Raw genomic sequence first — 20,536 nt, forward strand, 5'->3', positions numbered from 1 at the left:
GCACCCAGAGGCTTCATGTAGATGTTGAAAAGCATGGGGGACAGAACCAATCCCTGAGGGACTCCACAATGGAGAGTCCAGGGTATCAAGCAATGCTCCCCAAGCACTACCTTCTGGAGACGATCCGCCAAGTAGGAGCGGAGCAACTCCAAGCAGTACCCCCGACTCCCAACTCCGCGAGTCTCTCCAGAAGGATACCATGGTCGATGGTATCAAAAGCAGCTGAGAGATCAAGGAGAATCAACAGAGTTACACTCCCCCTGTCCCTCTCCCGACAAAGGTCATCATACAGGGTGACCAAGGCTGTTTCTGTGCCAAAACCGGGCCTAAAACCGGATTGAAACGGATCTAGATAATCGGTTTCATCCAAGAGCGCCTGGAGCTAGCTGGCAACCACCCGTTCCAAGACCTTGCCCAGAAATGGAACATTCGCTACCGGTCGATAGTTGTTCAAATTATCTGGGTCCAAGGACGACCTCTACAAGAGAGGTCTCACTACAGCCTCCTTGAGACGAGGGACAACTCCCTCTCTCAAGGAGGCATTGATCACTTCCTTGGCCCAGCCGGCAGTTCCAGCCCAGCTAGCTTTTACTAGCCAAGAGGGGCAAGGGTCCAGTACCGACGTGGTTGCACGCACCAGTCCAAGCATCTTGTCAACTTCCTCAAGCTGCACCAACTGAAACTCATCCAATAATTGAGGACAAGACTGTGATCTAGGTACCTCAATGGATTCAACTGACCTAACTGACCTCTTCTCCATGTCTTGCTTGGTCTGAACTGGGACTCGGTGGGAGTGAAGGAGAACACTTCACAGTTAGATCAGTTCAGATAATTACATAACTAAGCAGCGGGACTGTGTAAATTAGACAGCCTTGCTTAAGCACCCATTTTCTATGTAAACCTGCCATGAAACACTTTCTTATCATCTCCAACATTTTAGGTCACATCCAGGTAACTTGACATCTCATTAATAGAAAAATAAGGTGTGCTGGGTGGGCCTGATCTAACTCAGCATAGCTAGAGCCAAGAGAAAAGCTGGATTCTACACTTTGAATTAAGTTATTCAAATTGAGAAAAATTGCATCTTATTTTGCATAATGTATTAAGTGCTTTGCATAACTTATTCTGGTTTTGCTAGTCATGGAGATGAGGCAAGAGTACAACAACTCTATCTCTAGCCACTGAACATTTGATTTTGTCATTTGTCCGGCTTCTGATATTTAAGCAGGCATGACTAATTTAAGATAGGCTTTCAAGTCTATCTCCACAGTCTAGAAACTGGCTCTTTTTGAAAGAAAGAAAGAAAGAAAGAAAGAAAGAAAGAAAGAAAGAAAGAAAGAAAGAAAGAAAGAAAGAAAGAAAGAAAGAAAGAAAGCTGAGATATTTAGGAAACCTATTCCTGTGGCTACCACATTCTTTGTTTTTCTCTGCTCCCGTAAAATAGCTGCAGATAGACAGACTTGCTCAGTCCTTTCATTTTCTCATGCATTGTTTATGTATAGCTATAGAATGGGTCACTGAACTCTCTCTGAAAGCTCAGCTCAAGTAGTCTAGAGGGCAAAGCCCAAGCTAGTAAACCTCAGCCAAATAATCTCTGGTTAGGCTCTCAGAAGGGAAAGAAAGGAAGTATGCCTTCCTCCTCTTCCCCTAATTTCTAGTCTAGATCTGTCATTGAATCTTAAAGAACTCAATAGGCAAGTGGCTTTTCCTTATTTTCTGGCAGTCATGACTCATGATGCCGCAGCACAATATTAAGATTAACCTGTTGACAACCAAAAGCAGGGTAGGGAATCTTTTTTCAGCCTGAGGACTGCATTCCCTTCTGGGTAATGTTTTGAGGGCCACTTTCCAGTGGTGACTGGGGCCAGAGAAAAAGTGAGTGGAACAGCAAATATAAAGTTTACCTTTGTATAGTAGGCTTGTTTCTGCACACACACACACACACACCTATCCTCCATCCAGCCAAGCAAGAGGTATTATCTGAGTTCAAAGGCACATTCCAGCCAGAGAAAATCACCCATGGTGTCGAGCAGGGCCAGTGAGGGGTGTGGCCTGGAAAGTGTTCTGAGGGCCAGATAGGGAGGCCTGGAGGGCTTCATTCAGCCCCCAGGTCTGAGGTTCGCTGTCCCTGACCAAGAGGGTTGGCTCAGTTTTTGCATTTTCTAGCTTTTTGCCATTTGAATTGTTCCCATCATATACCTTGCACTTAATGGAACGTTTGCCAATGAATTTCTCTGTGTGTTTCTGAAGCCACGAATACACACTGTAATCATTTGATTCCATGCAAGGAACGCTATGTGTGAATGAGAAATACTGCCCTGCACCTCAGTGTGATCAAAATGTATCATTGATAAAGGCAGCAGTAGGCACTGTACACCAATAAAGAAACAGGGCCTTGTCTTCCAACTCATGATCTAAAGAATGTAAAACAAAAGGAGTGTGGACTTAGGAGGGAAAATTAAAAACTGTTCACTAAGTGAAACTAACAATGAGTAAAACATATACTATAATTAGCCTATAAGTAAGGAAGGGAGCAGGAGAGGAAAAAATGAACTTTTAATAATTTAATAATAATAGTCTAAGCAGTACATCACATTATCATTTGTCAGTGGTAATAATAATATGAGCTGATAATAATTTTCTAGTCCTCTACTATCTACTGTTAATTTGTAAGCTGGTCCAAAAGATGTTTTAGACACAGATTTCTCTGAAATTGTCACAGTGGTGCTTTTTATACGTCGCAGCAGCACAATGGAAACTGCTGTCTGCGAGGTCATCCCACTGTGTGGCTGTAATCACATGGACCCAGCCTATGACATGGATCTTGCTCATTTTTATTTTATTTTTTATATATATATATATCCCGCCCATTCTCCCAGCAGCAGCCCAGGCCGGCAAAAAAAGCACTAAAAACACAGTTTAAAATACATTAAAGCAAAACATCTTTAAAAACATTTTTTAAAGCTTTCAAGACATCTTTTAAAAAAGGTTAAAAAACATATTGTTTTTTTAAAAAAGGTTTAAAAACATATTAAAAAGCCGTTCCAACACAGAAGCAGACTGGGATAAGGTCTCAACTTAAAAGGCTTGTTGAAAGAGTGCTCATAGTGCTGTAGTGACCTGTAAAGGGCACCTATGTTTATGACTGATTTCACTAACAGCTAGTGTGGGGCAATGACTAAGAACAACTATGCTTAGGATTGCATCCTTTGGAAATAACTGGAATTTTTGCCGATGTGGGATATCCCTTATCTAAACAAGACATCTGAGGATTTAAGTACATGTTACAGGAATGCCATCATAATCGTTGCTCAGCCAATAAAATGTAGAAGCAGTTATCACATGGAGCTCTGCCATCATACTATGGGGTGCCATGCTGGCTCCAGTGACTTGAAACAGGGTGGTTAAGCTCCATACCCTCTAATTGTTTCTATATTTTAGGGGTTATTGCAGAGGAGTCCCCTCAGCAAAGGAAGAATGTATTTATGTAATATGTCCTCCTGACAAATATACGTCTCTCATTTGGGTCTCCTTTACTTACTCATGAGCCCAAAGAAGTCAGAGACGGATTCAAATCTTTCAGTATGCAGCTGCCTTCCCAATGAGAGCTCTGAAATTGTTTTGAATGATGAATTTTCTACACCTGAAAGCTATGAAACGTGAAACAGCAAGCGCACCATAGAAAGCACTTCAAAGCCAAGATCAAGAGAAATTTAGGATTTCAGTCCTTGGTTTGATAGATGCTACATGTCTAACCAAGAAATGTGTCTGTTTACATTATGCGTTGAGAATCGGGAGCTGCCTGCTTGCTCCATATAGTAACACCACCAGGTGACAATTTGGTTATATTAAAGAGAACAAAGTTAAGGAATTAGTTCATTAAAGAAAAAGAGCTTGGGAGGAAGGAAGAAGAGATAAAGACCAATGAAGCTTCAAATTTGCGCACGCATATTGGAAAGTGGTGTTCCTGATAGCTATCGCCCAAGACCAGATTGCTTGCATGTGGCAGAGAATATTGATTGTGCATTTCTGAGCAAGTGTCTGTTGACAGCATCCCTACTTTGAAAAATGTTGCAACTTTGGATTCACAGCCATTAAGACTATACAAAGAAAAAAAATGCACTTAACATGTTTATCCTGTACTTCTGTTGTCCCTGGGAGACCATCCTAGGGGCCATAGGAAGCATCAGTTTTCCCATTCCCAGGGCAAAGGCAAAGACCTCCAATGTCAAAAGGGGAGATTCAATGTGAGATGCCCCCATCCTTGCCACTGCAGAAACCTCTGCACATTTAGCCTTAGTAACATCAGAGCTCTGAAGTCAATAGGGCCAAAAAGAGGAGGGGCAGAGTCAGTTTGGGGGTGTGCTGGGGACACAGGAGAATACTTGAAACCAAAGGATCCAATGCCTTCTCAGTTCACTGGTATGTTCCCAACCAGGGAGGAAACTACACTAGGCCTACAGCTGCCATAGTTTATTTCCCTCACAGTGTTTCCAATGAAAAGGAGATTATTTAAAGGGAGACAGAAAAGGACAGAGGTGCGCAAGAGTGCAGCTCTGCCCTTTCTTTTACTGTGCCAGTGAAACCCTGACTGATGAGGCCGATCAACTGTCTCTTCCCCCCCCTTTAGGATTGCATCTCAGTCACTTAACAGCCATCTGCCTGTTTCTTAGGTTTGGTCCAAACATGCAGCAGTATGAAGTGGTACAGTTCAACATCGCCTGAATCACTTCAGCCTACAGGAGGGGACAGTAATTTTGAATGTTTCCCTTCATTTTAAAACAACAACAGTCTGCAAATAGAAAACTAGCACAGCAGGGAAGAGGCTGGGCTGAAACCTTTCTCTTGACATGTCACTCCTAATGGTTTTTTTATGTGCAAAGAGTGTTATTTAGTGATATGGGGAGCACTCAAAAATGGCCCAACCTACATCTTGTGCACAACCTGCATCTTGAAGTGATGCAGGCCACTCAACCTCTTCATTTCCGCTGCACGCATAGAAAGTCATAGTATGTGGCTGAAGTGCATAACACAGGGAAAGTCCTGCTGAAGCCTCTTCTGTTGTTCATACTAGCAAAGGGTTTTTTAAAAAGCCCTTTGCCTCTATCCAGCATATGCAACTCCATGACATAAGTCAATGTTGTTTACCCTTGAACTTTGTTCAGTTCTAAACCTGAGCCCTAATAAAAATGAGTTCTCGACGAAGGCTCTAATAATAACTCATCTCTCCCTTCTCCTCCACCTCCATGAAGTCTATTATGGATGACTGCAACCTGGGAATTGAAATCAACAAATGTTGTCAACCCACACTTGCTTGCTTTTTTCTGAGCTTATCTGCCTGTACAAATCTTATATTAGTCAAGCACACACATTTAGCAGTTGAATCGTAAGATTCACAGCTAAGGGGCTTTCTTCATGCAGTAATTTTTGGTGGGAGCAGGGACCATGCAAGAGGGACACATCAAATTTCAAATGTAAAGACCTCTATGGAATTTTGTGGTGGTTTGTTTGATGGAATTTTATAGATCTGGATGAGGAGGAAAGGGGGAGAAGATCAGAGGAGAACATTCTGATGAAAATTAGAGTCCCTAACTTTGGTTTAGGAGAGAGTTGCAAATGGTTTCTGATTGTACTACAAATACTTTCAACTCACACAAATTGTACATGCAAATAACGATACTCAGTGCTCGCAGTAGCCCTGTGAACACCTTGCACCAAAAAAAGGGTAGGGAGGCAAAGTCACACTCAGTTTTAAAAGGCTTTCCCTGATCTTTTCTATGTATTATTGCAGACAACCCAAAGGAAAGCAGCCGTGTCCCAGTGTTTATTAAAGTCCTGGATGTGAATGACAACGCCCCAGAGTTTGCCATGTTTTATGAAACCTTCGTCTGTGAAAATGCAAAGGCTGAGCAGGTGTGCAGTTTGTGCTTCATAACAAACAAAATGTGTGATTTATAGATATGGTATGCATCAGCATTATGCTCATGAGGTGGCATTTTGCATTGTGAACGAACTGCCAGTAATGCCAAGTGAAATCAAACTATGGCTATGTTCCATCCAACTGTTGGGTGGCTAACTGGTATTCTCTTAGTAGCTGATGTGATTTGACACTGCATTTTACATAGTTCACTGGGGCTGCTACTTGCATTTTGGTTTGCCAGTTTGCCAGCCTCATATTTATTTATTTATTAAATTTATTAGTCGCCCATCTGCCTGGCTGTCCAGCCACTGTGGGCGACGTACAAAATAAAAGCATACAAATACATTAAAACATTAAAAATCTCAACAATAATAATAAAACCTAACCCACCCCAAAAGCCTGCCTGAAGAGCCAGGTCTTCAAGTCCCAGCGGAAGCTCATCATAGAGGGGGCATGGCGGAGATCATTTGGGAGGGAATTCCACAAAGTGGGGGCCACAATTGAAAATGCCCTCTCCCTAGTTCTCACCAGTCTAGCTGTTTTAACTGGTGGGATAGAGAGAAGGCCTTTTGAGAGAAGGCCTTATTGAGCGGCATCCCTGATGATGTTGGAGGTGCTTCTTCAGATAGACTGGGCCGAAACCGTATATCTTCCTTTAATTTTGAAAAATGAATTATTTGTTCTTTGTAGTGCTTCTCTTGATTAATCAGTTGCAGGTCTAGACAAATGCCACGTAGTCCAAACTAGCTCTGTACCACCTGATCATTTGTATCTGCAAGAGTTGGGTGCATAATGAGCCAAAAGATTGAGTATTTTTAAAAATTGAACTTGGAAGACCACTTAAAACATATTCTGGTGGCTCCTAACATTTGAGGATGTATAGCTCTTTGTAGATTATACAGCCACAAGAGTGGCTGTATACTATAGCCAGTGTGGATTTTTCACATTCCGCAATGTTAAATTGAAAATACCCCTATTCTGATGCTTCCCATAAGCTCATTTCAAAACAAGACCTTCCAAAACTTATAGTCCTGAACTCAGAAACGCTTGCTTAACAACCCTCTAAATTTTCATGGCGATAAACAAAACAGTCAGACAGAATAGAAATTTCAAAGTGTAAAAAGAGAGAGAGAAAAAAACAAGACCCCTTTTGGACTTTTTTCTGTCAGAGTTCTCATAATCTGTTGAAATTCATCAAAAATCAGCCATGTTCACAAATACCTGTAATCCTATTACTGATCTTGCCCTATACTCTGACCATCTTCTACAATTTAAGAGTTTTAAAAATGCCTAGCTGATTTTTAATTAATTTAATAATTTTTTCATTGAGCTAAATGATAGTGCCAGGCATGCTCAGTAAGAACCAACTGTCAGTGTTCTAAAAGCCAGATGCACAGCTGCTTGGCTTGCCTAATCAGGGGGCCACACCCACACCAGACTTTGATTTCACTTGAGACAGTCATGGCTTTCCTCAAAGAATCCTGGGAAGCGTAGTTTGTGAAGGGTGCTGAGATGAGACTCCTATTCCCTTGACAGAGCAGCAGTGGCCAGACTAGTTTAACAGTCAGCCACTCTGATTGAAGGTCTGTGAGGGGAACAGGGCATCTCCTAGCAACTCTCAGCACCCTTCACTAACTTTCCTTTTGGAAAGGCAATGGACTTCCCCTCTGCCCAGTGCCCATCCATCCAATCTCTCCCCCTCCCATCCCTGCCTCTCCCCCAGGTCAGTTTCACCTACCCTAAACATGATTGCAGAGAGCCAGTGTGGTGTAGTAGTTATGTTGGCCTACGACCTGGGAGACCAGGGTTCAAATCCCCACACAGGCATGAAGTGCATTGGGTGACCTTGGGCCAGTCACTGCCCCTCAGCCTCAGAGGAAGGCAATGGTAAAACCACCTCTGAATACTGTTTACCATGAAAACCCTATTCATAGCCTCACCATAAGTCAGAATCGACTTGAAGGCAGTCCATTTCCATTTTCAAACATGAAATAAATCCCATTGAACTCAAAAAGTATACAAATGATCAAACCCATCCTCCCTTCTCCCTCCTATCCCCTCCCTCTTGCCCCTTCTTCCCCCTTCCTTCCCCCTCCCTCCCCATCCTCTTCTAATCCCCTCCTTTGCCTTCCTCCTCCCCTTCTCCCCATCAGTTTTACCTATCCTAACCATGATTGCATAGGAGTAAATCCCATTGAACTCAATCAGCATGCAAATTATCAGACCTGCCTTTCCCCTCCTTCCCGTCTCCTCTCCCTTCCTCCTCCCCTCCCTGCTTCCTTTTTCCTCCTCCCCTGCACACTCCAGCCCTCCCTCCCTCCCCCTCCGATCAGTTTTACCTATCCTAAGCATGATTGCATGGGAGTAAATCCCACTGAACTCAATAAACATCATCAAACCTGTCCTTTTCCTCCCCTCCCCCTCCTGCCTGCTCCCATCCCCCTCCTCCCCTCTGCCCTTCCTCCTCCCCTCCCCATTCCCTGTGGTCAGTTTCAACTATCCTAAGCATGATTGCAGGGGATTAAATCCCAATGAACTCAATAAGCATGCAAATGATCTATCCATTCTCGGCAAACTTGCACAGGATCCCATTTCTTACCTCCCAGATTGAAAAGCAGAGAAATTCACTAATAGGCAAAAAAACATTGCTGTTTGAGAATGTACCTACAGCCCACAGATATTTCTATCAAACTTTAAAAAGCAGGGAAATTGGGCAGCTATAGTGAATGCACCAGGGGAGCAGGAGACCTGACCTCCTCTCTGAGATGTTGTACCACCCTACAAATTGGTCAAAATGCAAACACCATTTGGGTTGGTCTTTCGCAGTTCAATCCACTTCCCGTGTAGCTTGAAAGAATTTGGTAACATGTGCCTCTGAGCATATGATGAGTGGTGGCAACACCTGCAATCTGCCCAAATAACAGAAACAAGACATGTGCTGTGCTGATATTGTTTTAGCAGGGAGGAAGCAACATTATTAAGACAATTGATATAGTTCAGATGGTCATTTTAGATATATCTGATTTACTTTGCAATTTTAGTGAAGTTTCCTATAGGAAATCATTTTCTTTTGTTTCTATTTCTGTGAATATATGAAGTACAGCAATACTTTGCAAAATTTACACTAAAAAAACTCCAAAAATAATTGTGGAATAATGGCAATGGACATCAAAAGTGTCTCAATTTGCACAAGATAAAACAGTGGGAGGTGAAATATATTCTAGCAAAATTCTAGATGTGCTCTATGTTTTTAATTGACCATGCCCACCTTGCCTTAAATGAAGTGGTTTAAACATAGCAGGCTGAAAACATGCATCCTCTTTTTCCCAACAGCTAGAGTCATTGCTGAAGTAGCAACATATGTAATCAGTCTGATTTTACATCAAACTGCAGTTTCAGATTCAACTGTTAATGAGCCTAAAATAGAAATAGAACATAACCTCCAATTTGAAACACAAAAGGCTGTCTTCACCATCATATGAGATTGACCAATAAAAAGGCTTTGAAATTAATAAAAATAAATTTGACACAGATGTCTAGGATGAATAATGAGGGAAATAACATTTTCTAGATTAGATTCTCTGTAGAAACATTAGTAACACAGGAAAGAAGCAAAGTAAGAAGAATACCAACAAACATACAAAAATATAATTCTCCATCTTTGGAGATGGCAAGTGTTGCCACCATATGCTCAGAGGCACATGTTACCCAAATTCTTCCAAGCTACACGGGAAGTGGATTGGACTATGAAAGAACAACCCAAATTGTGTGTGCTTTCTGACAGATTTGTAGGGCAGTACAGTATCTCATAGAGGAGGTCAGGTCTCCTGCTCCCCTGGTGCATTCACTATAGCTGCCCAATTTCCCTGCTTTTTAAAGTTTGATAGAAATGTCTGTGGGCTATAGGTACATTCTTAACCTGCAAGGTTTTTTGCCTATTAGTGGATAATCTTATGTGCACATGTCCCAGTTCACCATACCCTATATTCAAAGACCCAGGATTTCACCTTGCTGAAACTAAGCATGTCAGTGGGTATATGGAAGACTGAATTCTGTATCCAGTGTCTTTACTCCCACAGAAGAAAGGCAGGCTCTGCATTAATAAATATGATTGTTGAAAACTAGACAGGATGGGATAAACAACAAGGGTGGGAAATAATGATTTTTCTAACGCATCCCAGTACCCAAAGGCCTATAACATAGAACCATAGCAGGGTGAAGCAACATACCTCAGGAGGAAAATCTAGGAATACCATTAAAGGGTCGCAAATCATCAGTTATTTAATTTATTTTTATATTTTTACCACTATGAGGTCACTGTTGGGTTTTTCTGTCTTGGGCGCCAAAATGTCTCAGGCCATCTCTGATCAAACACCCATCCCAATTTCGCTATATGTGAAGACAGCCCCATAACCAAAGAGCCTCATGACTCCGGGCGCAGGGTCTGGCTCAGATACTTTATACTCCAGCAGTGCTGCTTTACCCAAAATCAAGCAGAGCGACTTGGGACATTATAGAGCAGGGATTGGAAACTTATGGCCCTTCAGATGTACACAGGTCAGATAATATAACAGGAAATACTGCAAAGTAATTCTTCAAGGCCAGGAGGGATCAGAGAAGTTGAAATTCAGTCCCACAATGAAGAACATCCTGAGACCTCATTAGCTGTCTTCTTTAAAGATCCCTGGAGCCTTCACAGTTTGCCTGGTCCAGATGTTGTTGGACTACAGCTCCCATCATCAGTGACCATTGGCCTTGCTGGCTGGGCTGATGGGAGTTGGAATCCAATAACATCTAGAGAGCCACAGATTCCCAGTACCTGTTCTAGAGCTTTGTCTCTAAACCTAGTTGCCCTGAAGTGGTGGGGAGGAGGAAGGGAGACTGCAGCCATACCCAAAGCCAACTCAGCCGGTGGGCTGGTGGTTCCCAGTCCCTATTCTAGAAAAGGACTGTAGCTCAGAGGTAAAGCCCATGCTTTGCATGCAGAAGAACCCATGTTCAACCCCAGGTAGGCTGGGAAAGATCCCTGTCTGAGACGGGCTGTCCATATGTTGTTTGACTCTAGCTGCTATCAGTCCCAGCCAGCATGGCCAATGGTCACAGATTATGGGAGCTGTAGCCCTCAAACATATGGAGGGCCACAGGTTAGCGATCCCTGGTGTAGAACATTTCTGAGCTAGATGGATCAATCATCTGTCTCAGTTGAACATAGCCTCCTTTACTTCTAGAAATACTAAGAAAGGCAGTGTGAGTAATTTGCATTTCCTCCTCACCATCTTCATAGAAGTATCTGAAACATAAGTACAATTCATGCATTCATAAACATGCATGTTGTGATAAAGTGGTTAGGGAGAGTCGGCACGTATGAATTGGCCCCACCCCAATCAGCCCTATCTCCACTCACTTCAACCTCAACTTGCGCATGTCGAGTGGGAAACATTGGAGGGCGCTTCTAAGTGTGCTTGGCTGAGTCCATTTACAAGTCTTCCTGTCACCGGGAACCCCGCGTTACCAGGTTTTCCGATCATGAGGAGGTTTCTAAGTGCATTCGGCTGATCACACTTAGAAGCCCCCTACAGACCATCCCCTTCAGCATGGGGAGGCTGGGAATGGACAGGTGTTCCCAGCAGACATGCAAGAACACTGGGGACAGGGCTTCTGCAAATGCATGCTTGCTCCCCTTATACATGTCCTTTATGCCCATTGCCCACACACATTCTACTGAGTACATGAAGACAGCTCTAGAGATGAGCATGTCTCCTAAAGTATGTGCAAGGTCTGCCCCTGGAATTGGAAAATAGATACCTTCCTGTGGCAAATATGCTTATCTCTCCTTTTGGATGTGGCCTAGAAACAGGAGAAGGGGAAGAATAGGGAACTTAACTCTTCCTCTAGTCACCACTTCTCTACAATAGAAATCAATGTAGGAGATACGTATTCCAAAACAACTTTGAAGAATAGCATTTATTTCCTGAAAATCTCACCAATTGCTACTCACTTGGCATATTGCTATTAACCAATTGCACAAAACTTTTGTATGAACAAGGTATTCGTTTCAAAGGGTCTGACAGTGATGGTCTAGTAATACTGTTGTCAATTTTTAGCTCATACAGACCCTAAGTGCAGTTGACAAAGATGACTCCTTTGGTGGACACAAATTTTCATTCTCATTGGCTCCTGAAATAGCCAGTAGTTCCAATTTCACCCTTCAGGACAACAGAGGTATGCTTGCTCATCCATTTTATTCTCTTTGAGTTTAGACATTCAGAATGAACGTGCTCTTTACACTGTTGGTACATCTTTCCAGATAACACAGCTGCAATCTTCACAAGGAGAAACCGATATAACAGACATGAAATGAATATGTACCTCCTGCCTGTGGTGATTTCAGACAACGATTACCCAATTCAAAGCAGTACAGAAACTGTGACGATCCGAGTGTGTGCCTGTGACCAGAGAGGCAAAATGCTCTCCTGTAACGCTGAAGCTCTAATCCACCCAACTGGCCTTAGCACAGGCGCTCTGATTGCAATTCTCCTCTGCATCGTTATATTGCTAGGTAAAAGGCTTGCATGAAATATGGGGGGGGGGGGAGAAAAGGGAACAGTTCTCATGGAGAGGATGCAATGTGTGTGTTACACATTAACATGACAAGGATAACACTGTTGTTGTCCATTCTCATAGGAGAAAAGATCCCATTTAAGTTATACAGGTTTTTTGTACTTCTTCCCAGGATCCTTCTGGACACCTATGAGAAAGTAAATATGATTTAATCGGTGATGACTGATGGCCAAAGTATCTATACTTGGACAGATAATGCAACCTCTTACACTCTTCCCTACAACCACAATCAAAAAAATTTTTATACCACTTGAATGTAAAGACCTCTAAACGGTTTACAAAAAACATTAAAATTATAAATAAAACAGTTAAAAACAAGTAATTAAAAACATATCCTATCTTCTTATACCTGCAAACAGCCATCACACAGATGCCACATACTCAGCCACTATACGCACATGTCCACTAAACTTTCACTACACAAACCCAAACATTCATCCATTATAATCGAGGCAGAACCACTAATTGTAATCATGAGGCTGCAGCAGGTACACATTAATGCAACTGTACACAATTCCTAAGTTCACCATTGAGGAAGTTGTGATCCATTCCTTGACTCCTGTAACATAATTTCAGCTCACTCAGATTATCCTACTCACTCATACTCCCTCTCACCAATAATAATCACAGAACCATCATTGCCCAGTGATATATATAATGTGGAATCAAAATGTTCATCCAAAGACATAACTGTGCCCAGTACATATGTCCTCATCCCCCCCACCCCGATAGCAGCTCTTTGTGCTCCATCAGAGGGTATTATGAAAGATTGTCCAGGTTTGGGGGTCACCTTGTTGGGCTATGCACGAGACTTCTGTCAGTAGTGTTGGATCAGAAGCAACAATTGTTTGGATCCCAGGCATAGAGCTGAAGTGGAAGAAGAGTGCAGCATACAGGGCCGGTGCCAGAGGGTGGCCAGGTCGGGCCTTGGCTGAGGGCCCCTGGGGCCAGAGGGGCACCTGAAGGGCACCTCCTTAGGGTGGGTGGGTAGCACTCCCATTCTGCAATCCACGGCAGCGTCCCAGCCCTGCTGCGGATCACAGAGAGGGAGCTCCCAGGCAATCCCCTACAATTGTGCAGGCCCGCACCACTTGCCTACTTGCCCCACCTACCTCTCCCATTGGGGTGAATGCTGGCTGCGCTGCACACATGCCTCCCATCAACTAAGATTGCGGCCGAGGCTTCCCTAAGGGGCTGATGCCTCTGCTGCCATCTTGGTTGATGGGAGGCGTGAGCGCGCAGCATGGCCAGCATTTACCATAGTGGGAGAGGTAGGTGCAGGCAGGCCCTGGCAGCATACATTGGTTTTCAGTTAACAGCTACTATAGCATCTTTTTCTCAATCTGCTTTCAAGCTTTGTGTATGCAATCTCAGCATTGTGTGAAACAAAGGCACAGAAAGAATTGAACTACAATTTCCATTTTTAGCAGTAACAAAAGGCAGATAATTTTTGTGAGTTCTTTTGTTTTGTTTTGTTCTGTTCTTGGCTGCATGATGGATTTCACTTTCAGCTTGAGAAAGCCCAGCCTATTTATTTCAAAATCCCAGCTAATGCTAAAAACTGCTTGGGGGCGAAGACAACTTGGCTTTATATTTATTTTAACATTTCATCGAGCATTAGGAGGGCTTATTTTACAGGTTCACTAATGTCATTCATAATATTAGTGAGGCAGAATAAAAAACAAATCAGCTCTAAGGTTTTGAGTGTTGTCTACTGGACAACACAGGGTAGAAATATTTAGCAAAGACAACTTAAGGGATGGGGGACAGGTTATAATGAATGCATTATAGCCCCTGCAGTCCCAGGGCACATGCACTGCCTGACCTTATTTTGCGCAGCCCCCAACAACTCCTGAAGCTACCTCATTCTTCCACTCCTTCCTTTCTGTTTGTTTCCTTCTTATTTATCCTGGCTTTTAGAAGTGGTTTTCTTTCTATGTAGTTTCAGAACAATTAGAAAAGGCAGTATTTTATTTAATCAAAAGAACTTGATGTGGTTTGTTTTTCAAAAAAGAAAAACATACATTTATCCTGGTTATATGACTTAGAGAAAAGAAGTTTCACCACCACCACTTTTCTGAGAACAAATAGGTAGGCTCCTGCCATGTGCATATTGTTTGAAGAGGTTCAGTACATAATGTGCTATAAAGCACCCTAAAAGTCAGAAAGGAATTACTTTCACTTGCTTTTTAGAACAGTAGCTGTATTGGTCTCTTGTACTTAAAAATAAAAATAAAATCCTCTGTATACTTATTTAAGAGTAATCAGTGAGACTTCTGAGGGTTGTATTCAACAAAGTCCTACTCAGAGCAGATCCATTGAAATTAATGAACTTAAGTTAGCCATATCTATTAACTTAAGTGTTTCTACTATGAGTAGGACCAGCATTGACCACCAGCTTGAGTTGATTGATACAGGATTTGGAATTTTAATCTGATGTAACCATGGTGAAAATTGAACCACATTCATCACTCACACCACCAACTCCAATCCTATAACATTATGTTCCTCATTTTTTCTCAAGGAAAGAAAAAAAATCCAGTTCTTTACTTTTTTCATATATAATTATTTTGATTTCCAGAACCAGTATGGTTAAATCTCTCCTATTATAACTACATCTGCAAGGATGGTAATCATAAAATGTTGTGTTTATAACACTATCCCCCAAAAATTGAACCACATTCATCACTCACACCACCAACTCCAATCCTATAACATTATGTTCCTCATTTTTTCTCAAGGAAAGAAAAAAAATCCAGTTCTTTACTTTTTTCATATATAATACTCCTAACATTTATTTATTTATTATTAGATTTATATCCCACCCTTCCTCCCAGTAGGAGCCCATGGAATGGTGCTATATATACTCTATTTAGAAAAATTCCAAAGCATTTTTGGTGTTCAGCATTGGTCATTTTAAGCTTCTTTTTCTTTTCTTTTCTTTCTTTTTTGTCTGCCTTGAAATTGCATTTGTGATTTCAAAAGGATAGTTTTCATGCTGCACAAACTAAAAAAAAACATTTACTGTGCTGACAAAAAAATAACTGCATTTCATTTTCCTTCTAGCTTGAAATCCCGTTTCCTCTTAATATTTATCCTGTTTGCAGTCCCCACAGTGATCATAGTAGGGTTGGCTCAGAGTGGACCACTGTTGGTAAAAGGAAGGGAAGGGCTGAATGTATTACTCAGCTACCACTGAGCACAGGACTTCAGTAATGCCAAACAGCACCCTGGGTGGGAATTCACATTGACCATGATGAGCATCACAGACGGGTTTTCATGAAGATGAAGTCCAAGACAGTGCCAAATGTTTTTGAAAGACAGTACAATTGATTGAAACTAAGATAATGAGGACATCTTTGACCAATGTGAAATACCTTAACATCCTTTATAGAGCTCTGGCAGAATGGCTTGGCCATCTAGCTGGGGTAGATTACCAACAAGGCCAACAGTACCTGAGCTAACGGGTTCCCATCTGACCTTCTCCAGAACTCTCTGCTTTAAGTAATGGCAACATTTTAAACAATTCTTTTAATATTTTGTCTTTTTTCATTATAGTAAATGTGCTCTTATGATAATTATGTAGTTTCACATGATTTTATGATTTTCACTTTTTCATTAGATAGTTAATATTAGACTTCTTAGAGTATAAAAAAGTTATCAGTTGATGTAGGAGGGGTTTCCAAATCATCTGAATAAAGGGCCACACTAATTTTAATCTGCCAGCCCTATACTCTAGATCCTTGTTAAAGTGTGTGTTATAGCCACACTACCTGGAAGGAAGAAAGGTACAGCTCTCACACTTGTAAAGTTTATAAAAGAGATCCAATAAGGTCAGATCCAACACTAGAAATGTCCCTGGAAACTTTGCAAGGGATCTCAGACAGCTGTAAGAACAAAATCATCCTTTCATGCACATTGAAAGTACTACAGCATTATCACAGAAGGACTGTTAAGTCCCAATGGGTACCAGTAAGGCTTATTCTGAGGTAGGTAGGTATCAGATTGTAGCCTACATGTTACTAAGAATTTAAGCCACAAATCCACTTGTTATTTTGATTTCCAGAACCAGTATGGTTAAATCTCTCCTATTATAACTACATCTGCAAGGATGGTAATCATAAAATGTTGTGTTTATAACACTATCCCCCCAAAATTGAACCACATTCATCACTCACACCACCAACTCCAATCCTATAACATTATGTTCCTCATTTTTTCTCAAGGAAAGAAAAAAAATCCAGTTCTTTACTTTTTTCATATATAATACTCCTAACATTTATTTATTTATTATTAGATTTATATCCCACCCTTCCTCCCAGTAGGAGCCCATGGAATGGTGCTATATATACTCTATTTAGAAAAATTCCAAAGCATTTTTGGTGTTCAGCATTGGTCATTTTAAGCTTCTTTTTCTTTTCTTTTCTTTCTTTTTTGTCTGCCTTGAAATTGCATTTGTGATTTCAAAAGGATAGTTTTCATGCTGCACAAACTAAAAAAAAACATTTACTGTGCTGACAAAAAAATAACTGCATTTCATTTTCCTTCTAGCTTGAAATCCCGTTTCCTCTTAATATTTATCCTGTTTGCAGTCCCCACAGTGATCATAGTAGGGTTGGCTCAGTGTGAGAATGTGGATTTGGAGTGGGCAGTTTGGCAGGATTCTCTTGTAAAGGACAAGATTCAAGCAACATAGATTTCATATTCTATTTTTGTTTTTAATTGGGTGGCAGATTAACTCCCTCTTGCTCCCTCCCCCATTCCTCCACTCTGTTTTATTCTTTCTTTTCAGTTACAGTGGTGCTGTTTGCAGCCCTGAGACGGCAGCGGAAAAAAGAACCTTTGATCATTTCCAAGGAGGACATCCGAGACAACATTGTCAGTTACAATGATGAAGGTGGTGGAGAGGAAGACACCCAAGCATTTGATATTGGCACATTGCGGAACCCTGAAGCCATAGAAGACAATAAACTGCGCCGAGACATTGTGCCAGAAACACTTTTTATGCCACGTCGGACTCCAGTAGTGCGAGATAACACTGATGTCAGAGATTTCATTAGCCAAAGGTTAAAGGAGAATGATTTGGATCCAACAGCGCCCCCTTATGACTCATTAGCAACCTATGCGTATGAAGGCAATGGCTCTGTGGCAGAGTCCCTCAGTTCCTTGGAGTCGGTGACTACAGATGGAGACCAGGACTATGATTACCTCAGTGACTGGGGACCACGGTTTAAAAAGTTGGCCGATATGTATGGCGGAGCAGACAGTGATAAAGATTCTTAATCTGTTGCCTTTTTCATTTTCAAGAAACAACATTGAAATGTGTGATGTTGCTACTTCTTTCTATTTATCCACAGTTCTTTGAAAGGGTTCCCTAGTCTACCAGTTCAAATTGTTTCCATGACTGCAGTCTTTGTGGATCTGATGTCACTCCCCCGCCCCCAAATATATATTTGAGCTTCCAAGAGGCAAATAATGAGGGGGAGGAAACTTTATTTTATCTTTGTGCATCTTGTTTACCCAGGCACTCAAACAGGCACAATAGCAAGGAAAGTGAGGGACAACAGAAATGGAATAATAGTTTTAACTTGTTCCGCTTATCTTGTAAATTGGATTATTTTACTGTTATAGTTCACCAAATAATCTTACTGTATTTTTATTATGCAGCTCAAATATGTTTTCTGCAGATTATGTATTGAAGCACCCCATTGTAAGGAAGTATTGTGGCTTAGCTTAACTGTTACAGTAAAAGAAGCGGGGGGTATCTCTCTTTTTGAAGCCACAGTCTGCCAACAAGGAATATTTAAAATAATCTAGTGGCCATTTAAGCAGTAGTGTTAACTCTGAATTGGTTAATCAAACCGTTACTAGTGGTGGACAATCAAGAGATAGGTAAGGAGAAGAGTGTGTGGGGTCTCAGCAGGTTCACTATAGGTGACTATAACAATGTACCAGAAATGACACAACATTTAAATATTGTGTTCCTGTAAAGCACTCAACCAAGCAATGGGTAGTGTGTGTTCAGTAATATTTGTCAGGGACGGCCAGCATGATGCCTTCCAGATGTTAGACTCTAGCTCCCATCAGCCCCTGTCAGCACGGCCAAGAATTATGGGAGTTGTATCCAGCAACATTTGGTAGGACACCACATTGATTACTCCTGACATATATCAAGGAAGAGACATAAGGTTGAAAACACACATAGGTTTGATTCCAGACAAGTTAATCTGCATCCAACCTATAATATATAAAGAGGGCTCCCTGTGTACATTCAGTGAGCTTCATTTTATATTGTCTGCTTCTAAGCATACCAGAAAATTGAAAGCTGTTTTACCCCTCCCTGTTTGTTCGCTTGCCTAGTCACTGCTGTTGCCTCCTCCTAGGAAACAAAGAGTTATATTGCTGGGAGCCTGGAATGGATGTGGGAGCCGGGCGCTTTGGATTGCATCCAGCTAAGTCATACTCAGAGTAGACCTAGGGAAATCAAAGGACTTCTATTAGAACTTAAGGCCATTGATTTAATGGGTCTACTCTGAGTAGGACTTAATTGAATACACCCCTTTGTTTCCCAGCAAGAGGAGGAGGAAGAGGTAGCAGTAATGGCCAGACAAACCAGCAAGGTCACGTATGGCACAATCCCCACATCACAGAAATCAGTGACAGCCTAGTCATTCATTTCAGAGTGGACCACTGTTGGTAAAAGGAAGGGAAGGGCTGAATGTATTACTCAGCTACCACTGAGCACAGGACTTCAGTAATGCCAAACAGCACCCTGGGTGGGAATTCACATTGACCATGATGAGCATCACAGACGGGTTTTCATGAAGATGAAGTCCAAGACAGTGCCAAATGTTTTTGAAAGACAGTACAATTGATTGAAACTAAGATAATGAGGACATCTTTGACCAATGTGAAATACCTTAACATCCTTTATAGAGCTCTGGCAGAATGGCTTGGCCATCTAGCTGGGGTAGATTACCAACAAGGCCAACAGTACCTGAGCTAACGGGTTCCCATCTGACCTTCTCCAGAACTCTCTGCTTTAAGTAATGGCAACATTTTAAACAATTCTTTTAATATTTTGTCTTTTTTCATTATAGTAAATGTGCTCTTATGATAATTATGTAGTTTCACATGATTTTATGATTTTCACTTTTTCATTAGATAGTTAATATTAGACTTCTTAGAGTATAAAAAAGTTATCAGTTGATGTAGGAGGGGTTTCCAAATCATCTGAATAAAGGGCCACACTAATTTTAATCTGCCAGCCCTATACTCTAGATCCTTGTTAAAGTGTGTGTTATAGCCACACTACCTGGAAGGAAGAAAGGTACAGCTCTCACACTTGTAAAGTTTATAAAAGAGATCCAATAAGGTCAGATCCAACACTAGAAATGTCCCTGGAAACTTTGCAAGGGATCTCAGACAGCTGTAAGAACAAAATCATCCTTTCATGCACATTGAAAGTACTACAGCATTATCACAGAAGGACTGTTAAGTCCCAATGGGTACCAGTAAGGCTTATTCTGAGGTAGGTAGGTATCAGATTGTAGCCTACATGTTACTAAGAATTTAAGCCACAAATCCACTTGTTATTTTGATTTCCAGAACCAGTATGGTTAAATCTCTCCTATTATAACTACATCTGCAAGGATGGTAATCATAAAATGTTGTGTTTATAACACTATCCCCCAAAACACCTAATCTTCTTTGTCAAAGGACAGAGGTGCCATTCAGATGTTGTATTCATGTACTAGCATCTTAAAGATGTAAATACAGAATATTATGAAATAACTGCCATAGACTTTATCATAACAGAATCTCAGATAGAAAGTGTAAAACACAGATTTTCTAGCAGTTCCCAAACAGATCTTCTAAACATATTTGTAACAGTCGTGGCTAACCATTCAAGTTTGATTTAGACTTGTGTCTTTATTTTTTTACCAACCCACGGGATTTTGTATTTGTGTCTTTGGCTGGAAATGGACAATAGTG

At 41.4% G+C, this 20,536-nt stretch overlaps 1 protein-coding gene across 6 annotated transcripts in view; it reads left to right on the forward strand.

The window, feature by feature from the left end:
* Positions 1-17,854, forward strand: part of LOC133366664 (cadherin-6) — a 219,986-nt gene extending 202,132 nt beyond the window's left edge. For all 6 annotated transcript variants that reach the window (XM_061590008.1, XM_061590017.1, XM_061590028.1 and 3 more), the window contains 4 exons: positions 5,792-5,913; positions 12,025-12,142; positions 12,228-12,479; positions 17,334-17,854. In XM_061590008.1, the coding sequence (XP_061445992.1) occupies positions 5,792-5,913; positions 12,025-12,142; positions 12,228-12,479; positions 17,334-17,824 (983 nt within the window). In that variant the 3' untranslated portion in view covers positions 17,825-17,854. The remainder of the gene's footprint in view (positions 1-5,791; positions 5,914-12,024; positions 12,143-12,227; positions 12,480-17,333) is intronic.
* The last annotated feature ends 2,682 nt before the right edge of the window (positions 17,855-20,536 follow it).

This window comes from Rhineura floridana, chromosome 1 (assembly GCF_030035675.1).
Source record: "Rhineura floridana isolate rRhiFlo1 chromosome 1, rRhiFlo1.hap2, whole genome shotgun sequence".
Lineage (NCBI taxonomy): Eukaryota > Metazoa > Chordata > Lepidosauria > Squamata > Rhineuridae > Rhineura > Rhineura floridana.